At 41.3% G+C, this 20629-nt stretch overlaps 1 protein-coding gene across 3 annotated transcripts in view; it reads right to left on the bottom strand.

Moving 5' to 3' along the window:
- Positions 1-528: 528 nt before the first annotated feature.
- The window catches only part of TCAF2 (TRPM8 channel associated factor 2), a 56899-nt gene continuing 36798 nt past the window's right edge, over positions 529-20629 (bottom strand). Inside the window, exons 9-10 of one of the 3 annotated variants that reach the window (XM_036994564.2) lie at positions 6748-6801; positions 529-4711 (exon numbers count right to left, since the gene is read on the bottom strand). In XM_036994564.2, the coding sequence (XP_036850459.2) occupies positions 6781-6801 (21 nt within the window). In that variant the 3' untranslated portion in view covers positions 529-4711; positions 6748-6780. Of the gene's footprint in view, positions 4712-6747; positions 6847-20629 lie in introns of those variants that run through there. The other 2 variants (XM_036994565.2, XM_073238298.1) reach the window with 2 other exon arrangements.

Below are 20629 nucleotides of genomic sequence, written 5' to 3'. Positions count from 1 at the left end.
TTAAACCAGAATATTTTCTTTCCCACAGTTCTGTGATACTGTGACAACTTTGGGCTTTCTTATCTCACCAGGCGAGTCATTCCCAATCTCATTTGCTTATCTCAAAACGTTGGCTCTTCTTAAGGAATTCAATGTGGGCTAAAGCTTTGAATATCATCTATATTCTGATGAGTTCTAAATTTATATTTTCAGACATGACCTCCGCTCTGAAGTCTAGACTCATCTATCAAACTCTTTATCTAATATCTCCTCTTAATTCTGTATGCCAAATCTCTAAAACCTAGACTCATATATCAAATGGCTTGAAATTTTCTCTAATCCCATAGTTCCATGTCCCATTATCTCAGTTAAAGGTTTGAAGCACACTGAGGGCTTAAGCTATGAGTCCTGGTGTCATCCTTGAACCCTTTACCTGTCCCTATCACATCCAAGTTCATCAGCTATGTCTATTAGTTCTGCCCCCCAAATATAGACGGTCATATTCTATGAATATAATGACTATTTTGTTTCTTCCTTTCCAGTTCGTCTATTTTTCTTGTCTTAATGCATTAATAAGGACCTCCAAGCACATGCTGAAGGTAGCATTAGGAGTGAATATTCTTCTCTTGTTAATGAGTGTAACTCGGGAAAGGAAATCCCAGGGCAAAATACCTCTAAAACCAAAATCAGTCAAGGGAGAAATAAAGTTTAAAACCTGTTTATTGCTTACAACCTGCAGTCCAGGGCTGTTTCTCTTTCCTGCTCCAGCAGAAGCAAAACCAGCCCTCACCCTCACCCTCACCTCTTAGGTTCAGATAAGCCCTCGGTGGCCCAGGTAATTACCCACTGATATGGAGACGAACTACTTCTCCACCCCTGAGGAACACCTGTTGATATGCAGATGCACTAAGTCAGGTGAGATATTCTGGAAATATTACAATTTTACCCACAATGAGTTTAATGTGAATGCTTCTACTTTTTACTACTACTGAGTATAGTACTTGTTGAAGGTTTCTGGTAGATGTCCTGTTTGTTTTAGGAAGTGTCTATCGTGCTGCAAATATTGAATCACGACTGGGTCTTGGATTTTTCAAATTACTTTTTGGCATGGTCATAAAGGTTTTCTCTTATAATCTGTGAATTCAGTGAATGTATTAAGCACACTTGGATTTCATGATCCTTGCATTCTTGAGATTTGTCTGTTTCCCCCGTCTGCTTCCTCCAGGCTTGGGGAACTCCCGTGGCCACTCCTGCTCTGTGAAGCATTTTGCACTGGCAGGTTCTTGGTTCTCTTGCTTTCTTGTTTTTTCTCTCCTGTGATACCATCCCCTGGATCTTGAAGGGGGAGCCTGCCTCCTGGTTTTCCAAAGCTGGGAAAGAAAAGACATTGTCTTTCTAGTAATTTAGTGCCAGTGGTTGAAGAGGCTGGGTTCTGTGCTTAGTGTGCCATCTTGAGGACACACGGGAAAGGGGCAGAGTTATTTGGTGGGTGATGTGAAGAGATCTGGAGATCATCCTCGTTTTGAACAGGCCCTTGATCCTGGATCTCATGACATCCAGCAGGACTGCGGGAAGTGTTAATTCAGGGAAAAGAAGAGCCTCTCCCAAATTAATGTTGGCTGAAATTCGAGGACAGAAAAGGAACAGGTGTGGGGAGACATGAAGACAGAGACCATAAAATGTCAAGGCCAAAGGAATTTAATTCAGTTGATTATTTTCCTTGCAAGTTTTCATCATCATCTCCCACAAAAACTTTGCTGCAAACAGTCTCATAAGAGTTGAATCTTAAATATATAAAAGAGGTGGGGAGGAGACCGGTGGGAGGTTCCATCTCATCCACTCTGACCATCAGCATGACCAGAATTTATGTAGCTACATATGCGGTAGAAAAAATGGAGGGAGGACTGATGTCACGTTGCAGCTCGCCTCTCACCCTCTTCCTTTCTGTCCTCACTTGAACTTCAGCCAACATTGATTTTAGAGGGACTCTTCCTTTTTCCCTCTGAATTCTCACTTCCCTTGATCCTGTTTTAAGTCTTGGGAGAATGTATTTCAGTTTCAGTAAATATCATAGGCCTCTATAGCATACTCAGTGGGGACAGGAGGTGGGAACCCTTCATCAGTCTTGTGTGCCTTTATTCAGTCCACAAATACCTATCCATCGATGACTTTGAATGTGCCAGGCACTGAGCTGTATATTGGGCATATCACAGACATCAGCTCTGCCTTCATGAAATGTGCAGTTTAGAGAGAGAAGAGAACATTAACTGCAAATTGCTGAGAAATATTCAATGCAGTACGGGTTGTGTGACTGCAGTTAAACTAAGAAATGATCTTTAGATTGAGACCTAAAAGAGGAGACAACCATTGGTCAGCTCTTCCAATCAGACTCCTGTCTTTCCAAAGCTGGAAAAAAAAGCCCCAAATTTTTTCTCTATCCCCTCTATCCAAAAGTACCTTTAAAAACAGAAGTGTGTGGTTTCAGAATCATGGGGTTGTGGAGGTGGAGGCCTTTGTGACCACTGCTCATCTTCACCATCTGGGGAAAAATTGGCTCATGTTATCACTGTCCGGATTCACCTTGTGCGGGAGGGAGCTCATCACTGTGAGCAGAGGAAAGGTGTGGAGCAAGGAAGTGCTGAACCAAGGCGAATCCTCTGCGAGAAAGGACAGGAGGCGCCCTGCTGTGACGGGCAGCTGGAGAGGACTTGAGGAAGGGGAAGCTATGTTAGTGGGACTTTTCTGGTAACAGGTGATAGAGACTCAGCTCAAACTGGTGAAGCAAAAGGGAGCAATTTATTCATTCAGAAACAAGAAAGTCCAGTGGTTGACATGGAGCTTGAAGCACTACTGGGCCTAGATTCTTGAGCAGAAAACTGAGGGATGTAGGTTTTTGTCTTTGACTTGTCATCGTTTCCTTTGTGTGGGTTTCATTGTCCATCAGGCTCTCTGTGTGTGAAGATGGCCGTATTGCAAGGCAGCTCCTGGCATAAATGTTTCATCGAAACCATGATATCAGGAAAAATCTGTTTTCTTCCATCAACGACTTTATCATTCATCAGAAAAAGACACTGCTTGGTTCTGCTTAAATCTGGTGAGCATGCCCGGTCTAATGCCTAGGTCCCGATGATGGAGTGATCTGGCTGTCTGTGGTCGGTGCCTGCCCGTGACACGACGGGAATGCCGTCGTCTCTCGGTGGGCAGCCGTGTTCTGCTCAGGGAGAAGGCAGAGGCTCAAGAGGAAGGTTCATGGAACAGAAAAAAAAGTAAAAAAGTCACTGAAGATAGGCACATTTATGTATTTTTTTATTCTTTGAGCATATATAAAGTTCTTGTAATTAGAGGAATAATAGCTATGATCATACATTTTCTTTCAGTTAAGGACACAGGATTTGAGTCTAATGATCTGTTTCAAATTCTTGCTCTTTTAGTTTGTCACTTTGATATTCAGGTTTCCTTGTGTGCCAGAAGAGATTATATATGCATCCATGGCTTAGTTCTCTGTTCAGTGTAGGTTTGCAACGACACTGAACCTCTAGGACAGGTGATGCTGATCAAAAATCAGTCATGTGCCTCGCAAAGCTTTCCTCGGTTTGCATGGAACAAGCCAAAATTTCTTTTGTTTGCTTGCCTTGCTCTATCTTTATGACACTAATGTCCATTTTCTGGAATAACAGATTTGCAATTGTCAGCAAGTTGTTTGATTGGTTCCTAAAGGAACAACATGGGGTGTTTGGTGGGCTGTGTGGCAGCTCCCATCTGTAAAGGTGAGATGGATACATGGGGTCCTGTATGCTATGGGAGTAATTCTAAAGAATCTTGTGAAGGAAATAGATGAATCAGTTACCCTTTGCACCACCCACCATGCATATGGACTATATCTCCATGAAGTTTAACCTATTACTACCTTAGAGCTTTAACTTCCAGGAACACATCACCCCATTTGGAACAGGCCTATAGTGGTTCCTAACTCATAGGACCGCAGCATTTGGGAATAATGGCAGTCCAGGTAAGTGCTGACCACCCTGGCTGGCGCACACTGGAGATGGTTCTCTCATGTAGTTGTTATTACTCATTTCAACAAGTGTCTGTTGAGCACTTCATGTGTTCAAACCACCTGGACAGAAGATATTTATGTAATACATGAAATAACTTTGGGATTAGGAGAAAGGTACTCCATAGAGATCCGAAGGGAGACATTTCTGGGGTTAAGTCTCTGGGTCCGAGTAAGTCCAGTCACCCAATAAAGCAAATGTAAAATGCTAAACAATTAAGAAATAAATTCCTTAGGTCTAAAAAATAAAACTACAGGAAACCTGGTTGAGTTATACATTTGGAAAATCACTAACTTAATATCTACCTTGCAAAAGAATTAGGATATTTTGAATAAGTGAGAAAAAAATGAAGTTGAAATTTGGGTTGATTAAATGAGGATTAGATCTACTGTAACCAGTAGTTTGTTTCAAAGTGAACATTTCTATACTTCTTCACTCCTTCCTGTAAGGTGCATATAATTTCATGAGATTTTCTTGCTGCGCAGGCAGACAGGCCAGGCTGTCAGCCTCTTCTTTCTGGATAGGCCAGCCCCGGCCTCAAAGAGAGGAACCAGATTCTCTGCACCTTTCCACAGGATTTCTTTACCCATAGATTCCTCTTGCCAGCATTGTCTTGACAGAGAGGGTCTGGCAATCAGCAGCTGGGTGAATGTCTCCTACCCAAAGGCCTCCTGAAACTGGGGAGAGAGAAGGAGCAGAATAAGGTATCAAGTCAGCAAAAGGCACTCCCCTGCACACACACGTAACATCACGCAGCGTGCTTAGTTTCAAGCCACCCTTTAACATTGATTTCATTCTCACCAGTGGCTCTCTTCTCCAGCCCCTAATGTGCTCACTCCAGTAACTGGTATCATACCTCATTTTGCCTCCCTCTGGTCTCAGAGATGGAGACTGTGCTTGCACATTACTTGGTCCATGATAGGTTCTCAATAAATGGCACTTAGTTTTGGTATTATTATTTCTCTCACTCTTAGGTTTAGCGGTAGATAAAGATTTTAATCTGATTTAGGTGCAGATAACCTCTCATCTGAAGTAGCTGACAAGTGTAATCCCACCATTTGAAAACACTCCCACCACGCAGACATAATGAAATTTTTATTCTTTGTTGAAGACCTGACTCTTAACAAGTCTGCCAGATTGTCTTATGGAGACAAGCAGCTGTGTAAGAAGAATGTGTTTCTTGAGGGTAAAGCTAGGATAGACTCAAATGTCAGGGAGAGCTGGGTGTTCAGAGTCAAGCCCTGGAATACTCTGAGATGGATTGTCTGGACTGTAGAGTGTTAGAGCTAGAAGGGACAGACACCTGTCCCACCATTGAGTAACTGATGACCCTGGAGGGTCACAGCCTCGACAAGTCACAGTAGAGTGTCTCAACAAACACCAGTGTCATTCTTTTATTATTGCTCAGCTGTGGTCACAGCCTGGGCCATTAGGAGAGATCTAATGCTAATTGTAATCAAGCATTTATTGAACATGTACTGTGTATTAGGCACTGTGCTACATGGGAGGGTCACAGAGATGATAAAGGAGAAGACTCTCCTCTACTGCCTAAAAGGAAAGCCAAGTGCTTAAGCAAATGACTGACCGTGTGGTGTCATTAGAACCCAAAAGTAACACGGGGAATGGTGGTGGCCTTCCCAAGGGGGGTGGTCACTGGAGCACTGCTGAGGCTAGCCAGTCCTCTATTTCCCTAATGCCTGTGCTGTCCTAACCCCACCTCATTCTATGCCTGTGCTGATCTAAAATGAGATGGTGATGGGAGATTCTGTGGCGTGTACAAAGAGGGAGTCTGATAACAGAGCAACAGACAGCATCAGATCCTCACATGGCCAGTTCTCTGGCTGAGGAAATCAGGGTGGCCTGAGGGCTGGCCCTGAGTGATTGGGTTTTCATTATTCACAAGTGGTTAAACCCTTTTGATGGATCATTTTCACAACAGCTTTGAGCACAGGCTCATAGATGGGAAGTCCCTTATAAGGAATTTGGAACCTGTACGTACAGTCAATCTTTAGCTTCTCCAGCCATCTCTTGTCTAAGCTTCTCCCCTCGTACTGCATGCACTTGAATCGGCAGAGAGCTCTGAGGGGCTCGTAGTCTATCACCCTGGGCATGGGAACCTATATCGCTTTCCTGATCTGAGATCCCAAGGCCAGCGTGTGCAAGAAGTTTGTTCAGTGGATACTGAGACAAACACTTAGAATTGGGTGTTTGTAGGCCCACCATCAGGTCTGGCTACCAATCAGCAGCCCTCAACCCTTGGCAATAAATTTCTGCACCTTCTGGATATCCATGTTGCTAAGTGATTGACAGCAAAAGACATGCAAGTCACTGGTTAGAAGGTCTGCCTTTCTGCACTCTAGTTTATTTTTGGATAACATAGGGCTCTGTGCTTGCGTTTTGGAGCTCAACCCAATTTCCCTGTTTGACTGAATGTGGTGCCCCCTTCACATATTCTATATGTACTTAAAAACCAAACTGTATAATAAAAGGAAAGCAAACAAAATTCTGATTCCCCCTATGGTGACCACTTCAAATTCCCCCCACCAAAATAAACATGAAAAATCCTTCAAATACCACTTTAGTTTTGCTTTGGTGTCTCTTCTTTGCTGGGGCCATGCCCCTCCCCCTGCCTTCCCGCCCCCCTGCCATCGGATCCCACAGCTTTGGTGATGTAGAGCTTGTTCTCTGACCTCTCCTGCCACGGGGTTCCTACCTGCAGGATAACATGGCGTGGTCTCTGAGCCCCTCAGCCTTCATATTCTGCTGCCTATGGCAGCCAAACAGACAAAATTAGATTCTTGTATGCTAAGACCTAAGAAGGATGAATATGACATGAACAAAAGAAAGAAAAGCAGAGTATGAAGATCAGAAACTAGACCAAAAGCGGGGAAACCTACCTTGTAAGCCTTGGACCTAGAGGTTTCAGTTCAAACACACACATTACCGTCTGCCACCGAAACAAGAACCCAGGAGCTCATGTCCTCTCAGTGTTACCGTAAGCCCTAAGCACACAACCTCCAGTTCCAGTATGTAAGGAAGGAACCTCGCTAACATCCCTTTCCCTCCACCTGCACAGCAGGGGCATTCACGTTCCAGAAACAGAGAGCTCCCCTGGTGTCCTGCGATGATTCATCTGAGTTTATTCGTCCCTGTCAGCTATTTGTACAGTGTGTAGCACTTTGTACTCAATGTTTTAATCGGTTATGAAGAACTCTGTCTCCTTTAAGTTTTTTTTTTTTTTTTTTTTTTTTTTTTTGAGAGGGCATCTCTCATATTTATTGATCAAATGGTTGTTAACAACAATAAAATTCAGTATAGGGGGGTCAATGCTCAATGTACAATCATTAATCCATCTCAAGCCTAATTCTCGTCAGTCTCCAATCTTCTGAAGCATAACGAACAAGTTCTTACATGGTGAACGAATTCTTACAGAGTGAATAAATTCTTACATGGTGAACAGTACAAGGGCAGTCATCACAGAAACTTTCGGTTTTGATCATGCAATATGACCTATAAACCATCAGGTCAAATATGAATATTCATTTGATTTTTGTACTTGATTTATATGTTGATCCCACATTTCTCCTATTATTATTATTATTTTTATTTTTAATAAAATGCTGAAGTGGTAGGTAGATGCAAGATAAAGGTAGAAAACATAGTTTAGTGCTGTAAGAAGGCAAATGTAGATGATCAGATGATCAGGTGTGTGCCTATGGACTAAGTATTAATCCAGGCTAGACAAGGGCAGCAAGACATCCACGGATGCAGAAGATTTCTCTCAAAGCAGGGGGGGTGAGGTTCTGAGCCTCACCTCTGTTGATCCCCAAATTCTCACCTGATGGCCCCCCTGCGACTGTGCCTGTCTTAGGTTGTTCCTCCCTTGAGGAATCTTACCCGTCTCTGGCTAACCAGTCATCTTCCAGGGCCATACAGGGAAATGTAAAGTTGGTAAGTGAGAGAGAAGCCATATTGTTTGCAAAGGTTAGCTTTTTACTTCTTTGCAGATTTATGCCCTGTGGCTTCTATGCCCAGCACTTGTCTCGAGGTATCTTTACCACCTGGAGGAATTATGATACTCGGTAAATTCGATATGAGGCACGAATTCTATTTAAAGTTTGTAATTAGGAAGGAAGAAGAAAAGCTATAGATGTAGCATATGAAGGAAACTTGGGAGGATTGATTATTTCTTTGACATATCTTCTTGTATAGTACCTTAAGTATGTATAGGTTTTAAACTACTAACTAATTTGCACACACATATTGACATAATAGGAATACGGTGACATAAACAAAGCAAATCTATAATTACCAGCCATCTCCAGTGAAGCCAAGAAAACCATTTAGGCACCCTAGGCATTTGTGAAAATTTATCTATGATATGATGGATATTTTCCAACTGTACTTGAACCATCAGACAAATTAAAGCAGCCCATTTCTGGGATCTGTTCACATCCCATATGTTCTTTTAACCATAGATAGTCTATAGTCATGAGATTTTGGGGTGCTACAACTTGCACCCCTCCCAACTCCTGGTTGAGTTCCAACAGTACAGATCCAGTCAAATTCGTTGTCTCACTGTATGCACATGCCAGCCTAGACATCTCCCTCCTCCTTCTTATGGCAAGTCCAGGAGACGGTGGGCTGGATGCAGCCACAACCGCAGCATCGTCCGGATCCCTGTGGAGGCTTTTTGATGATCATCCCCCGGCACGAGTCCTCCAGAGAGTGCTGATGCCGGAAGCTCCTCCTCATATCGTATCTTAGTTCATTTTCTGGGTATCCAAGCTAGGCCTTGATCTTCTGCGTAGAAACAAACAGACCCTTTGCCCACACTTTGACATGCCCTCTATACCACTGTGCAGAACTCATTGGAGGTCAGCACACAGTAACTGCTTTTTTTTTTTTTTTAATTAAGAGAAAGGAATATTATCAGAAAAGAGTACCTCCATAGCTGATCATCTGACACCCTTTAAGTGATCAACATTAAGGATATTTAAAGCATGCGTTGATCTTTGATTTACCAATAGTTTTATCCTGTTAAGGAGTAATCCCCCTTTTCTTTCTTTCTTTCTTTCTTTTTTTTTTTTTTTAAATTTTTAATCTACACTTACCTGAAGAATACTATGTTTACTATGCTCTCCCCTATATCAGGTCCCCCCTAACAACCACATTACGGTTACTGTCCATCAGCTTAGCAAAATGTTGTAGAGTCACTACTTGTCCTCTCTGTGTTGTGCAGCCCACCCTCCCCTTTCTCCCTCCCCCCCATGCATGCTAATCTTAATACCCCCCTTCTTCTTCCCCCCCCTTATCCCTCCCTGCCCACCCATCCTCCCCAGTTCCTTTCCCTTTGGTACCTGTTAGTCCATTTTTGGGTTCTGTAATTCTGCTGCTGTTTTGTTCCTTCAGTTTTTCCTTTGTTCCTATACTCCTCAGATGAGTGAAATCATTTGGTATTTCTCTTTCTCCGCTTGGCTTATTTCACTGAGCATAATACTCTCCAGCTCCATCCATGTTGCTGCAAATGGTTGGATTTTTCCACTTCTTATGGCTGAGTAGTATTCCATTGTGTATATGTACCACATCTTCTTTATCCATTCATCTACAGATGGACATTTAGGTTGCTTCCAATTCTTGGCTATTGTAAATAGTGCTGCGATAAACATAGGAGTGCATCTGTCTTTCTCAAACTTGATTGCTGCGTTCTTAGGGTAAATTCCTAGGAGTGGAATTCCTGGGTCAAATGGTAGGTCTGTTTTGAGCATTTTGATGCACCTCCATACTGCTTTCCACAATGGTTGAACTAATTTACATTCCCACCAGCAGTGTAGGAGGGTTCCCCTTTCTCCACAGCCTCGCCAACATTTGTTGTTGTTTGTCTTTTGGATGGCAGCTATCCTTACTGGTGTGAGGTGATACCTCATTGTAGTTTTAATTTGCATTTCTCTGATAATTAGCGATGTGGAGCATCTTTTCATGTGTCTCTTGGCCATCTGTATTTCTTTTTTGGAGAACTGTCTGTTCAGTTCCTCTGCCCATTTTTTAATTGGGTTATTTGTTTTTTGTTTGTTGAGGCGTGTGAGCTCTTTATATATTCTGGACGTCAAGCCTTTATCAGATCTGTCATTTTCAAATATATTCTCCCATACTGTAGGGTTCCTTTTTGTTCTATTGATGGTGTCTTTCGCTGTACAGAAGCTTTTCAGCTTAATGTAGTCCCACTTGCTCATTTTTGCTGTTGTTTTCCTTGCCCGGGGAGATATGTTCAAGAAGAGATCACTCATGTTTATGTCTAAGAGGTTTTTGCCTATGTTTTTTTCCAAGAGTTTAATGGTTTCGTGACTTACATTCAGGTCTTTGATCCATTTTGAGTTTACCTTTGTATATGGGGTTAGACAATGGTCCAGTTTCATTCTCCTACATGTAGCTGTCCAGTTTTGCCAGCACCATCTGTTGAAGAGACTGTCATTTTGCCATTGTATGTCCATGGCTCCTTTATCAAATATTAATTGACCATATATGTTTGGGTTAATTTCTGGGGTCTCTAATCTGTTCCACTGGTCTGTGGCTCTGTTCTTGTGCCAGTACCAAATTGTCTTGATTACTATGGCTTTGTAGTAGAGCTTGAAGTTGGGGAGTGAGATCCCCCCTACTTTATTCTTCTTTTTCAGGATTGCTTTGGCTATTCGGGGTCTTTGGTGTTTCCATATGAATTTTTGAATTATTTGTTCCAATTCATTGAAGAATGTTGCTGGTAATTTGAGAGGGATTGCATCAAATTTGTATATTGCTTTCGGCAGGATGGCCATTTTGACGATATTAATTCTTCCTAGCCATGAGCATGGGATGAGTTTCCATTTATTAGTGTCCCCTTTAATTTCTCTTAAGAGTGACTTGTAGTTTTCAGAGTATAAGTCTTTCACTTCCTTGGTTAGGTTTATTCCTAGGTATTTTATTCTTTTTGATGCAATGGTGAATGGAATTGTTTTCCTGATTTCTCTTTCTATTGATTCGTTGTTAGTGTATAGGAAAGCTACAGATTTCTGTGTGTTGATTTTGTATCCTGCAACTTTGCTGTATTCCGATATCAGTTCTAGTAGTTTTGGAGTGGAGTCTTTAGGGTTTTTTATGTACAGTATCATATCATCTGCAAATAGTGACAGTTTAACTTCTTCTTTACCAATCTGGATTCCTTGTATTTCTTTGTTTTGTCTGATTGCCGTGGCTAGGACCTCCAGTACTATGTTAAATAACAGTGGGGAGAGTGGGCATCCCTGTCTGGTTCCCGATCTCAGTGGAAATGCTTTCAGCTTCTCGCTGTTCAGTATAATGCTGGCTGTGGGTTTATCATATATGGCCTTTATTATGTTGAGGTACTTGCCCTCTATTCCCATTTTGCTGAGAGTTTTTATCATGAATGGATGTTGAATTTTGTCAAATGCTTTTTCAGCATCTATGGAGATGATCATGTGGTTTTTGTCTTTCTTTTTGTTGATGTGGTGGGTGATGTTGATGGATTTTCGAATGTTGTACCATCCTTGCATCCCTGGGATGAACCCCACTTGGTCATGGTGTATGATCCTTTTGATATACTGTTGAATTCTGTTTGCTAATATTTTATTGAGTATTTTTGCATCTACGTTCATCAGGGATATTGGTCTGTAATTTTCTTTTTTGGTGGGGTCTTTGCCTGGTTTTGGTATTAGGGTGATGTTGGCTTCATAGAATGAGTTTGGGAGTATTCCCTCTTCTTCTATTTTGTGGAACACTTTAAGGAGAATGGGTATTATGTCTTCTCTGTGTGTCTGATAAAATTCCGAGGTAAATCCGTCCGGCCCCGGGGTTTTGTTCTTGGGTAGTTTTTTGATTACTGTTTCAATTTCTTTGCTTGTAATTGGTTTGTTTAACTTTTGTGTTTCTTCCTTGGTCAGTCTTGGGAGGTTGTATTTTTCTAGGAAGTTGTCCATTTCTTCTAGGTTTTCCAGCTTGTTGGCATATAGGTTTTCATAGTAGTCTTTAATAATTCTTTGTATTTCTGTGGAGTCTGTCGTGATTTTTCCATTCTCATTTCTGATTATGTTGATTTGTGTTGACTCTCTTTTTCTCTTAATAAGTTGGGCTAGAGGCTTATCTATTTTGTTTATTTTCTCAAAGAACCAGCTCTTGGTTTCGTTGATTTTTGCTATTGTTTTATTCTTCTCAATTTTGTTTATTTCTTCTCTGATCTTTATTATGTCCCTCCTTCTGCTGACTTTAGGCCTCATTTGTTCTTCTTTTTCCAGTTTTAATAATTGTGATGTTAGACTATTCATTTGGGATTGTTCTTCCTTCTTCAAGTGTGCCTGGATTGCTATATACTTTCCTCTTAAGACTGCTTTCGCTGCATCCCACAGAAGTTGGGGCTTAGTGTTGTTGTTGTCATTTGTTTCTATATATTCCTTGATCTCTATTTTGATTTGTTCATTGATCCATTGATTATTTAGTAGCATGTTGTTAAGCCTCCATGTGTTTGTGAGCCTTTTTGTTTTCTTTGTAGAATTTATTTCTACTTTCATACCTTTGTGGTCTGAAAAATTGGTTGGTAGAATTTCAATATTGTGGAATTTACTGAGGCTCTTTTTGTGAGCTAGTATGTGGTCTATTCTGGAGAATGTTCCATGTGCACTTGAGAAGAATGTATATCCTGTTGCTTTTGGATGTAAAGTTCTATAGATGTCTATTAGGTCCATCTGTTCTAGTGTGTTGTTCAGTGCCTGTGTGTCTTTACTTATTTTCTGCCCGGTGGATCTATCCTTTGGGGTGAGTGGTGTGTTGAAGTCTCCTACAATGAATGCATTGCAGTCTATTTCCCTCTTTAGTTCTGTTAGTATTTGCTTCACATATGCTGGTGCTCCTGTATTGGGTGCATATATATTTAGAATGGTTATATCCTCTTGTTGGACTAAGCCCTTTATCATTATGTAGTGGCCTTCTTTATCTCTTGTTACTTTCTTTGTTTTGAAGTCTATTTTGTCTGATATTAGTACTGCAACCCCTGCTTTCTTCTCACTGTTGTTTGCCTGAAATATGTTTTTCCATCCCTTGACTTTTAGTCTATGCTTATCTTTGGGTTTAAGGTGAGTTTCTTGTAAGCAGCATATAGATGGGTCTTGCTTTTTTATCCATTCTATTACTCTATGTCTTTTGATTGGTGCATTAAGTCCATTTACATTTAGGGTGACTATTGAAAGATATGTACTTATTGCCATTGCAGGCTTTAGATTCGTGGTTACCAAAGGTTCAAGGTTAGCTTCTTTAGTATCTTACTGCCTAACTTAGCTCGCTTATTGAGCTGTTATATACACTGTCTGGAGAGTCTTTTCTTCTCTCCCTTCTTATTCCTCCTCCTCCCTTCTTCATATGTTGTGTGTTTTGTTCTGTGCTCTTTTTAGGGGTGCTCCCATCTAGAGCAGTCCCTGTAGGATGCCCTGTAGAGGTGGTTTGTGGGAAGCAAATTCCCTCAGTTTTTGCTTGTCTGGGAATTGTTTGATCCCACCATCATATTTAAATGATAGTCGTGCTGGATACAGTATCCTTGGTTCAAGGCCCTTCTGTTTCATTGCATTAAGTATATCATGCCATTCTCTTCTGGCCTGTAGGGTTTCTGTTGAGAAGTCTGATGTTAGCCTGATTGGTTTTCCTTTATAGGTGACCTTTTTCTCTCTAGCTGCCTTTAAAACTCTTTCCTTGTCCTTGATCCTTGCCATTTTAATTATTATGTGTCTTGGTGTTGTCCTCCTTGGATCCTTTCTGTTGGGGGTTCTGTATAATTCCATGGTCTGTTCGATTATTTCCTCCCCCAGTTTGGGGAAGTTTTCAGCAATTATTTCTTCAAAGACACTTTCTATCCCTTTTCCTCTTTCTTCCTCTTCTGGTATCCCTATAATACGAATGTTTTTCCTTTTGTATTGGTCACATATTTCTCTTAGTGTTGTTTCATTCCTGGAGATCCTTTTATCTCTCTCTATGTCAGCTTCTATACGTTCCTGTTCTCTGGCTTCTATTCCTTCAATGGCCTCTTGCATCTTATCCATTCTGCTTATAAATCCTTCCAGGGATTGTTTCACTTCTGTGATCTCTTTCCTGACATCTGTGATCTCCTTCCGGACTTCATCCCACTGCTCTTGCATTTTTCTCTGCATCTCATCCCACTGCTCTTGCATTTTTCTCTGCATCTCATCCCATTGCTCTTGCATTTTTTTCTGCATCTCTGTCAGCATGTTCATGATTTTTATTTTGAATTCTTTTTCAGGAGGACTAGTTAGGTCTGTCTCCTTCTCAGGTGTTGTCTCTGTGATCTTTGTCTGCCTGTAGTTTTGCCTTTTCATGGTGATAGAGATAGTCTGCAGAGCTGGTACAAGTGACCGCTGGAAGAGCTTCCCTTCTTGTTGGTTTGTAGCCTTTTCCTGGGAGAATAGCGACCTCTAGTGGCTTGTGCTGGGCAGCTGTGCGCAGACAGGGCTTCTGCTTCCTGCCCAGTTGCTTTGGGGTTTATCTCCACTGTTGCTGTGGGCTTGGCCTGGCTGGGGCTGTTCCTCCAAAATGGTGGAGCCCCGTTAGAGGGGGAGCAGCCAGGAGACTATTTATCTCCGTAAGGGGCCTCTGTGCTCCCTGCTGCCCAGGGGGTTAGAGTGCCCAGAGATCCCCAGATTCCCTGCTTCTGGTCTAAGTGACCTGTCCTGCCCCTTTAAGATTTCCAAAAAGCACTCTCCAAACCAAAACAACAACAGCAACAATGAGAGAGGGAACAGAAAGGAAAAAAAAAAGAAAAAACACGCGATTTTTTTTTTTTTTTCCTCAGGTGCCGGTCCCAGGCACCCGCGCACTGGTCCTGCTGCCCTGTCTCCCTAGCACCAGGGTCCCTGTCCTTTCAAGGCTTCCAAAAAGCACCCACCCACCGGTCCCGCAGGGAAGGAACGCTCAATATTCTTGGTCCTCAGGCACTGGTCCCACGCACCCGCTCACCAGTCCCGCCGCCCTGCCTCCCTAGCACCGGGGTCCCTGTCCCTTCAAGGCTTCCAAAAAGCACTTGGCAAAAAGAGAGAAAAAAAAAAGGGGAAAAACGCGCGATTTCTTCCGTCCTCAGGTGCTGGTCTCAGGCACCCACCCACCGGTCCCACAGGGAAAAATGCGGGATATTCTTTGTCCTCAGGTGCCGGTCCCAGGCACCCGCTCACCAGTCCCGCCGCCCTGCCTCCCTAGCACCGGGGTCCCTGTCCCTTTTAGGCTTCCAAAAAGCACTCGCAGAAAAGAGAAAAAAAAAAGGGGAAAAACGCGCGATTTCCTCTGTCCTCAAGTGCCGGTCTCAGGCACCCGCCCACCGGTCCCGCAGGGAAAAATGGGGGATATTCTTTGTCCTCAGGCGCCGGTCCCAGCCACCCGCTCACCAGTCCCGCCACCGTGCCTCCCTAGCACTGGGGTCCCCGTCCCTTCAAGGCTTCCAAAAAGCGCTTGCCAAAAAGAGAAAAAAAAAAAAAAAGGGGAAAAACGCGCGACCTCCTCCGTCCTCAGGCACCAGTCTCAGGCACCCGCCCCCAGGTCTCGCAGGGAGAAATGCGGGATATTCTTTGTCCTCCGGCGCCGTTCCCAGGCACCTCCTCACCGGTCCCGCCACCCTGCCTCCCCAGCAACGGGGGCCCATCCCTCTAAGGCTTCCAAAAAGCGCTCGCCAAAAAAAAAAACTGCTCCGGTTTCTCTCCACCCGCCGGGAGCCGGGGGGAGGGGCGCTCGGGTCCCGCCGGGCTGGGGCTTGTATCTTACCCCCTTCACAAGGCGCTGGGTTCTTGCAGGTGTGGATGTGGTCTGGATGTTGTCCTGTGTCCTGTGGTCTCTATTTTAGGAAGATTTTTCTTTGTTATATTTTCATAGCTCTATGTGTTTTTGGGAGGAGATTTCCACTGCTCTACTCACGCCGCCATCTTGGCTCCCTCCTGCTTTAAGTTTTGGTTAGTCTCTATTTTAGTTTGTGACAGCATCTGAAGGAATTTTCAATTGTCCATTTCACCAAAGCCTTGCTGCTCTAGCGGGAGGGAGATGGGACAGAGAGAATGACCTCTGTGCTTGGGAAAGGGTGGAGTGAATAGTGATCACTGCAAAATGGATTTCCTTAAAGTTAATGTAAGAGAAGAAAAATGACTAAAGATAAATTGAGCTAAGCATCATCTTAAGAAGTTAGAAAATGAAGGTTAAACAAGGCCCCCACGAAGCTATAGAGAGGAAATAATAAAACTAAGCAACGACATTATTTAAGTAGGAAGAAAGTGGAAATCACCAAAGTTAAAGGCTGGAAAAGACAGATCTCTGGAGAGACTGATCAAAGGACAAAGGGGAGTGAGGCACAAATAAGTCCCCCCAGGAATGAAAAGGGAGCAAAATGGCAGATGATCCAAGTAGTAACTGAAGGGGGTTACAAGCACCTTGAAGCCGACACACTGGAAAAGTTAAATGTATGAATTTTTGAGAAGCATTAACTTCCAAAACTGAATTGAGAAGAAAGGTAACTTAATTCTATAACCATCAGGGGAATTTTATCAGTAGGTAAAAACTTCTTATAAAGAAAGTTCCAGACACAGTGTCTGGTGAGTTCTTTCAAATATTCGAGGAACAAATAATTGTAATCTTACAAAACCCTTCCAGAGGAAGCAAAAGAAAGAATATTAATAACTATTTTATGAGGAAGCAAGTAACTTTGATATGAAAACATGCCAGGGACCCTTTTCTTTCTTTCTTTTTTTTTTTAAAGAGGAAAGTTGCAGGTTGGTCCAACTTGTAAGTAGAGATGTAAGAACCCTAGTAACAATATTAAACTTACAAGTAATAACTTAAACTGTTAAAATGCATGTGACTAGTTAATACCAGGATGCAATATTGGTTTAACATTAGGAAATCAATGAATAAATCACCAATATTGACTGATGAAAAAAGAAATTTTCAGCAGTTAAATGCTTGTTATTAAATTCAAAGGGTGTTCAATAAAATCTCTTAGAAAGTACGGAATGAAAACAAACTTTCCTAAACTGATCAAGAATACGTACTGTACAAAGACCTAGGTTAAACGTCCCAGTTCAGTGATAAAATATTCAAACATTTCCCTTGCGTTTAGGATAAGGATGGGCCCTATTACCATTTTTATTCAACATTGGAGGTCCTAGCCAGTATAGAACACTAAGGTGAGAATACGTAGAGAAAAAATGAACAAGTGTTATAAGTACTGGAAATACACCATTTAAAATTTTTAGTATTCACATGTGATATGAGTGCATATATGGAAAAATATGAAAAAATTCTCCAAGTATGAGAACTATAGGGTTTAGGCACCTGCTGGTGTTAATATAAAAATAATATGTAGCTATATTGCTGAACTTAATATACAGAATTAATTGCATTCCTATGTATTAGGAATATACTAGTTGTGAGATGAATATTTTATCATTTGGAATAATGTCAAAATCCATTTACATTAAAGAATATGAATGTCTCAAAAATAAAGTAACCTATCTAGAAAATGTTCTACATCTTTAAGGGGAAAATTACCCGAAGTATAGAGATAATCACCTGAGTGTACCTAAATAGATATGGAGGTAAAATAAGATCGTAGACTGGAAAATTGATTTTTTAAAATATGTCAGTTATTCACAAATCAATGTTATTCTTAAAAATAACTTAAGAATATAAAAAAGTAACTTCATTGAATTGGGGTAAATAAAAAAATTTTAAATTAATATACAAGTAACATTCATCATAGGGTAAAGATTAATAACTTTGACCTACAGTATTTATCAAAGGATACCAGAAGAATGAAAGTACAACCCAGAGAGGAAGAAGCTTCTGGCAGCACATAGAACTGACCAGTTATATAGACAAAACATCATTACAAGCAGAAAATTAATAGAAAATCAAACAGAAAAATGCACGAGAAAAAAACAAAACTGAACGTCTAGTTAATATATGCAAAGCTGCTCAACCTTATGAGTCACCATGACAACACAAATTATAACCACAATCATACTATTATGCATCCATCACTTTGGCCAAAAAAAGCAATTGAATATTTTTTCACAAGGAGCTAAAGCAATGAAAACTCATTTATTCAGAATGTGCAATTTTAACTTGCCTTTGTTTACAACTTGTTTTTATCTAGTAAAATTGAAGCTGTGCATATTCTGTGACACAGCAATTCCATTCTTAGGATATACCAGAGAAACTTTCTTTATGTGTATCAGGAGGCATGTATAAGAATGTTTTTAGTAGCAAATAGGCCCCAAGTAAAACTAATCAAATATCTATCAACAGCAAAATAGATTGAGAAGAATACTCATGCAGTGGAATATTAGGCAGAAATAAAAATGAAGGGTACCTATACATATCAACACAGATGAACTTCACAAACATAACATTGCACAGGAGAAGGAGGCCATAAAAGATGACATTAAATATAACCGTGTTGTGTTTATACACAGTTCAACATGAATTAAAACTAAACGGCATTGTTCATGGTGTGTGCACAGGGTAGTAGAACTGTGCATAAAGGAGAGCAAAGGAATGTTCACAGAAGTCAGGTTCCATCTGGAGGTGAGAGAGGAGGGGCTGTGACACTGGAGGGGCACATGGGGGGCTTCAATTATCGGCACATTACAATTATCATTTAATTGTACATATGATTTATGTACATTTTTTGTGAGCAGGTTGTATCTCATAATAACAAGAATATCATTGGGTTAAGTTTTTTGACTCTAAAAAGCCCAACTTCAGTTATTAGAGCATGTTATAACCTATGTAGGAACCATGCCAATGTTCTTTAAGAATACTTAAAAACATTTTTTTAAAAGTCTGTATTATAACAAATAGAGTATGGCAAGTAAAGGTCAAAGTTCTGCCTGCGTCTGAGTTGTATCTTATTGCTTCTTCTAGTACACATCCAAATAATTTCCATGTTTCCTTTTTATTTTTGTGGTTTTTTATTTTTATATTTATTTATTTTTATTACAGTATCGTTGATATACACTCTTATGAAAGTATCACATGAAAAACATTGAGGTTACTACATTCACCCATATTATCAAGTCCCCCCATGCCCGTTGAAGTCACTGTCCATCAGTGCAGTAAGACGCCACAGAGTCACTAGTTGTTTTCTCTGTGCTACATTGTCTTCCCTGTGACACCCCCACCACATCATGTGTACTAATCATAATACACCTCAATCCCCTTCTCCCTCCTTCCCCACCCAACCCTCCCCTTTGGTAACCACTAGTCCCTTCTTGGAGTCTGTGAGTCTGCTGCTGTTTTGTTCCTTCAGTTTTGCTTTGTTGTTACACTCCACAAATGAGGGAAATCATTTAGTACTTGTCTTTCTCTGCCTGGCTTATTTCACTGAGCATAATACCCTCTAGCTCCATCCATGTTGTTACAGATGGTAGGATTTGTTTTCTTCTCATGGCTGAATAGTATTCCATTCTGTATATGTACCACATCTTCATTCATCTACTGATGGACACTTAGGTTGCTTCCATATCTTGGCTATTGTAAATAGTGCTGCAATAAACATAGGGGTGCATATGTCTTTTTGAATCTGGTACCTTATTTACTTTGGGTAAATTCCTAGGAGTGGAATTCCCAGGTCAAATGGTATTTCTGTTTTTAGTTTTTTGAGGAACCTCCATATTGCTTTCCATAATAGTTGAACCGATTTAAATTCCCACTAGCAGTGTAGGAGGGTTCCCCTTTCTCCACATCCTCACCAGCATTTGTTGTTCCTAGTCTTTTCGATGTTAGCATCCTAACTGGTATGAGGTGTTATCTCATTGTGGTTTTAATTTGCATTTCCCTGATAATTAGCGATGTGGAGCATCTTTTCATGTGCCTGTTGGTCATCTGAATTTCTTCTTTGGAGAAGTGTCTGTTCATATCCTCTGCCCATTTTTTAATTGGGTTATTTGCTTTTGGGTTGTTGGGGTGCGTGAGCTCTTTATATATTTTGGATGTCAACCCCTATCAGATATGTCATTTATGAATATATTCTCCCATACTGTAGGATGCCGCCTTCTTCTACTGATGGTGTCCTTTGCTATATAGAAGCTTTTTAATTTGATAACAGTCCCACTTGTTCATTTTTTTTGAAGAATATTATGTTTACTAGGGTCTCCCCTTCACCAAATCCCCCCCACAAACCCCATTACAGTACTGTCCATCAGCGTAGTAAGATGCTGTAGACTCACTACTTGTCCTCTCCGTGTTGCACAGCCCTCCCCATGACCCCCCCGACATTATACATGCTAATCGTAATGCCCCCTTTCTTTTTCCCCACCCTTATCCCTCCCTTCCCTCCCTTTCTCCCCAGTCCCTTTCCCTGTGGTAACTGTTAGTCCATTCTTAGGTTCTATGATTCTGCTGCTGTTTTGTTCCTTCAGTCTTTTTTTGTTCCTATAGTCTTTGGGTTTGAGGTGAGTCTCTTGTAAGCAGTACAGAGATGGGTCTTGCTTTTTTATCCATTCTATTATTCTGTGCATTCAGTCCATTTACATTTAGGGTGATTATTGAAAGATATGTACTTATTG

Source organism: Manis javanica, chromosome 6, assembly GCF_040802235.1.
Source record: "Manis javanica isolate MJ-LG chromosome 6, MJ_LKY, whole genome shotgun sequence".
Classification (NCBI taxonomy): Eukaryota; Metazoa; Chordata; class Mammalia; order Pholidota; family Manidae; genus Manis; species Manis javanica.
This window is presented reverse-complemented; position numbering and strand designations above follow the sequence as displayed.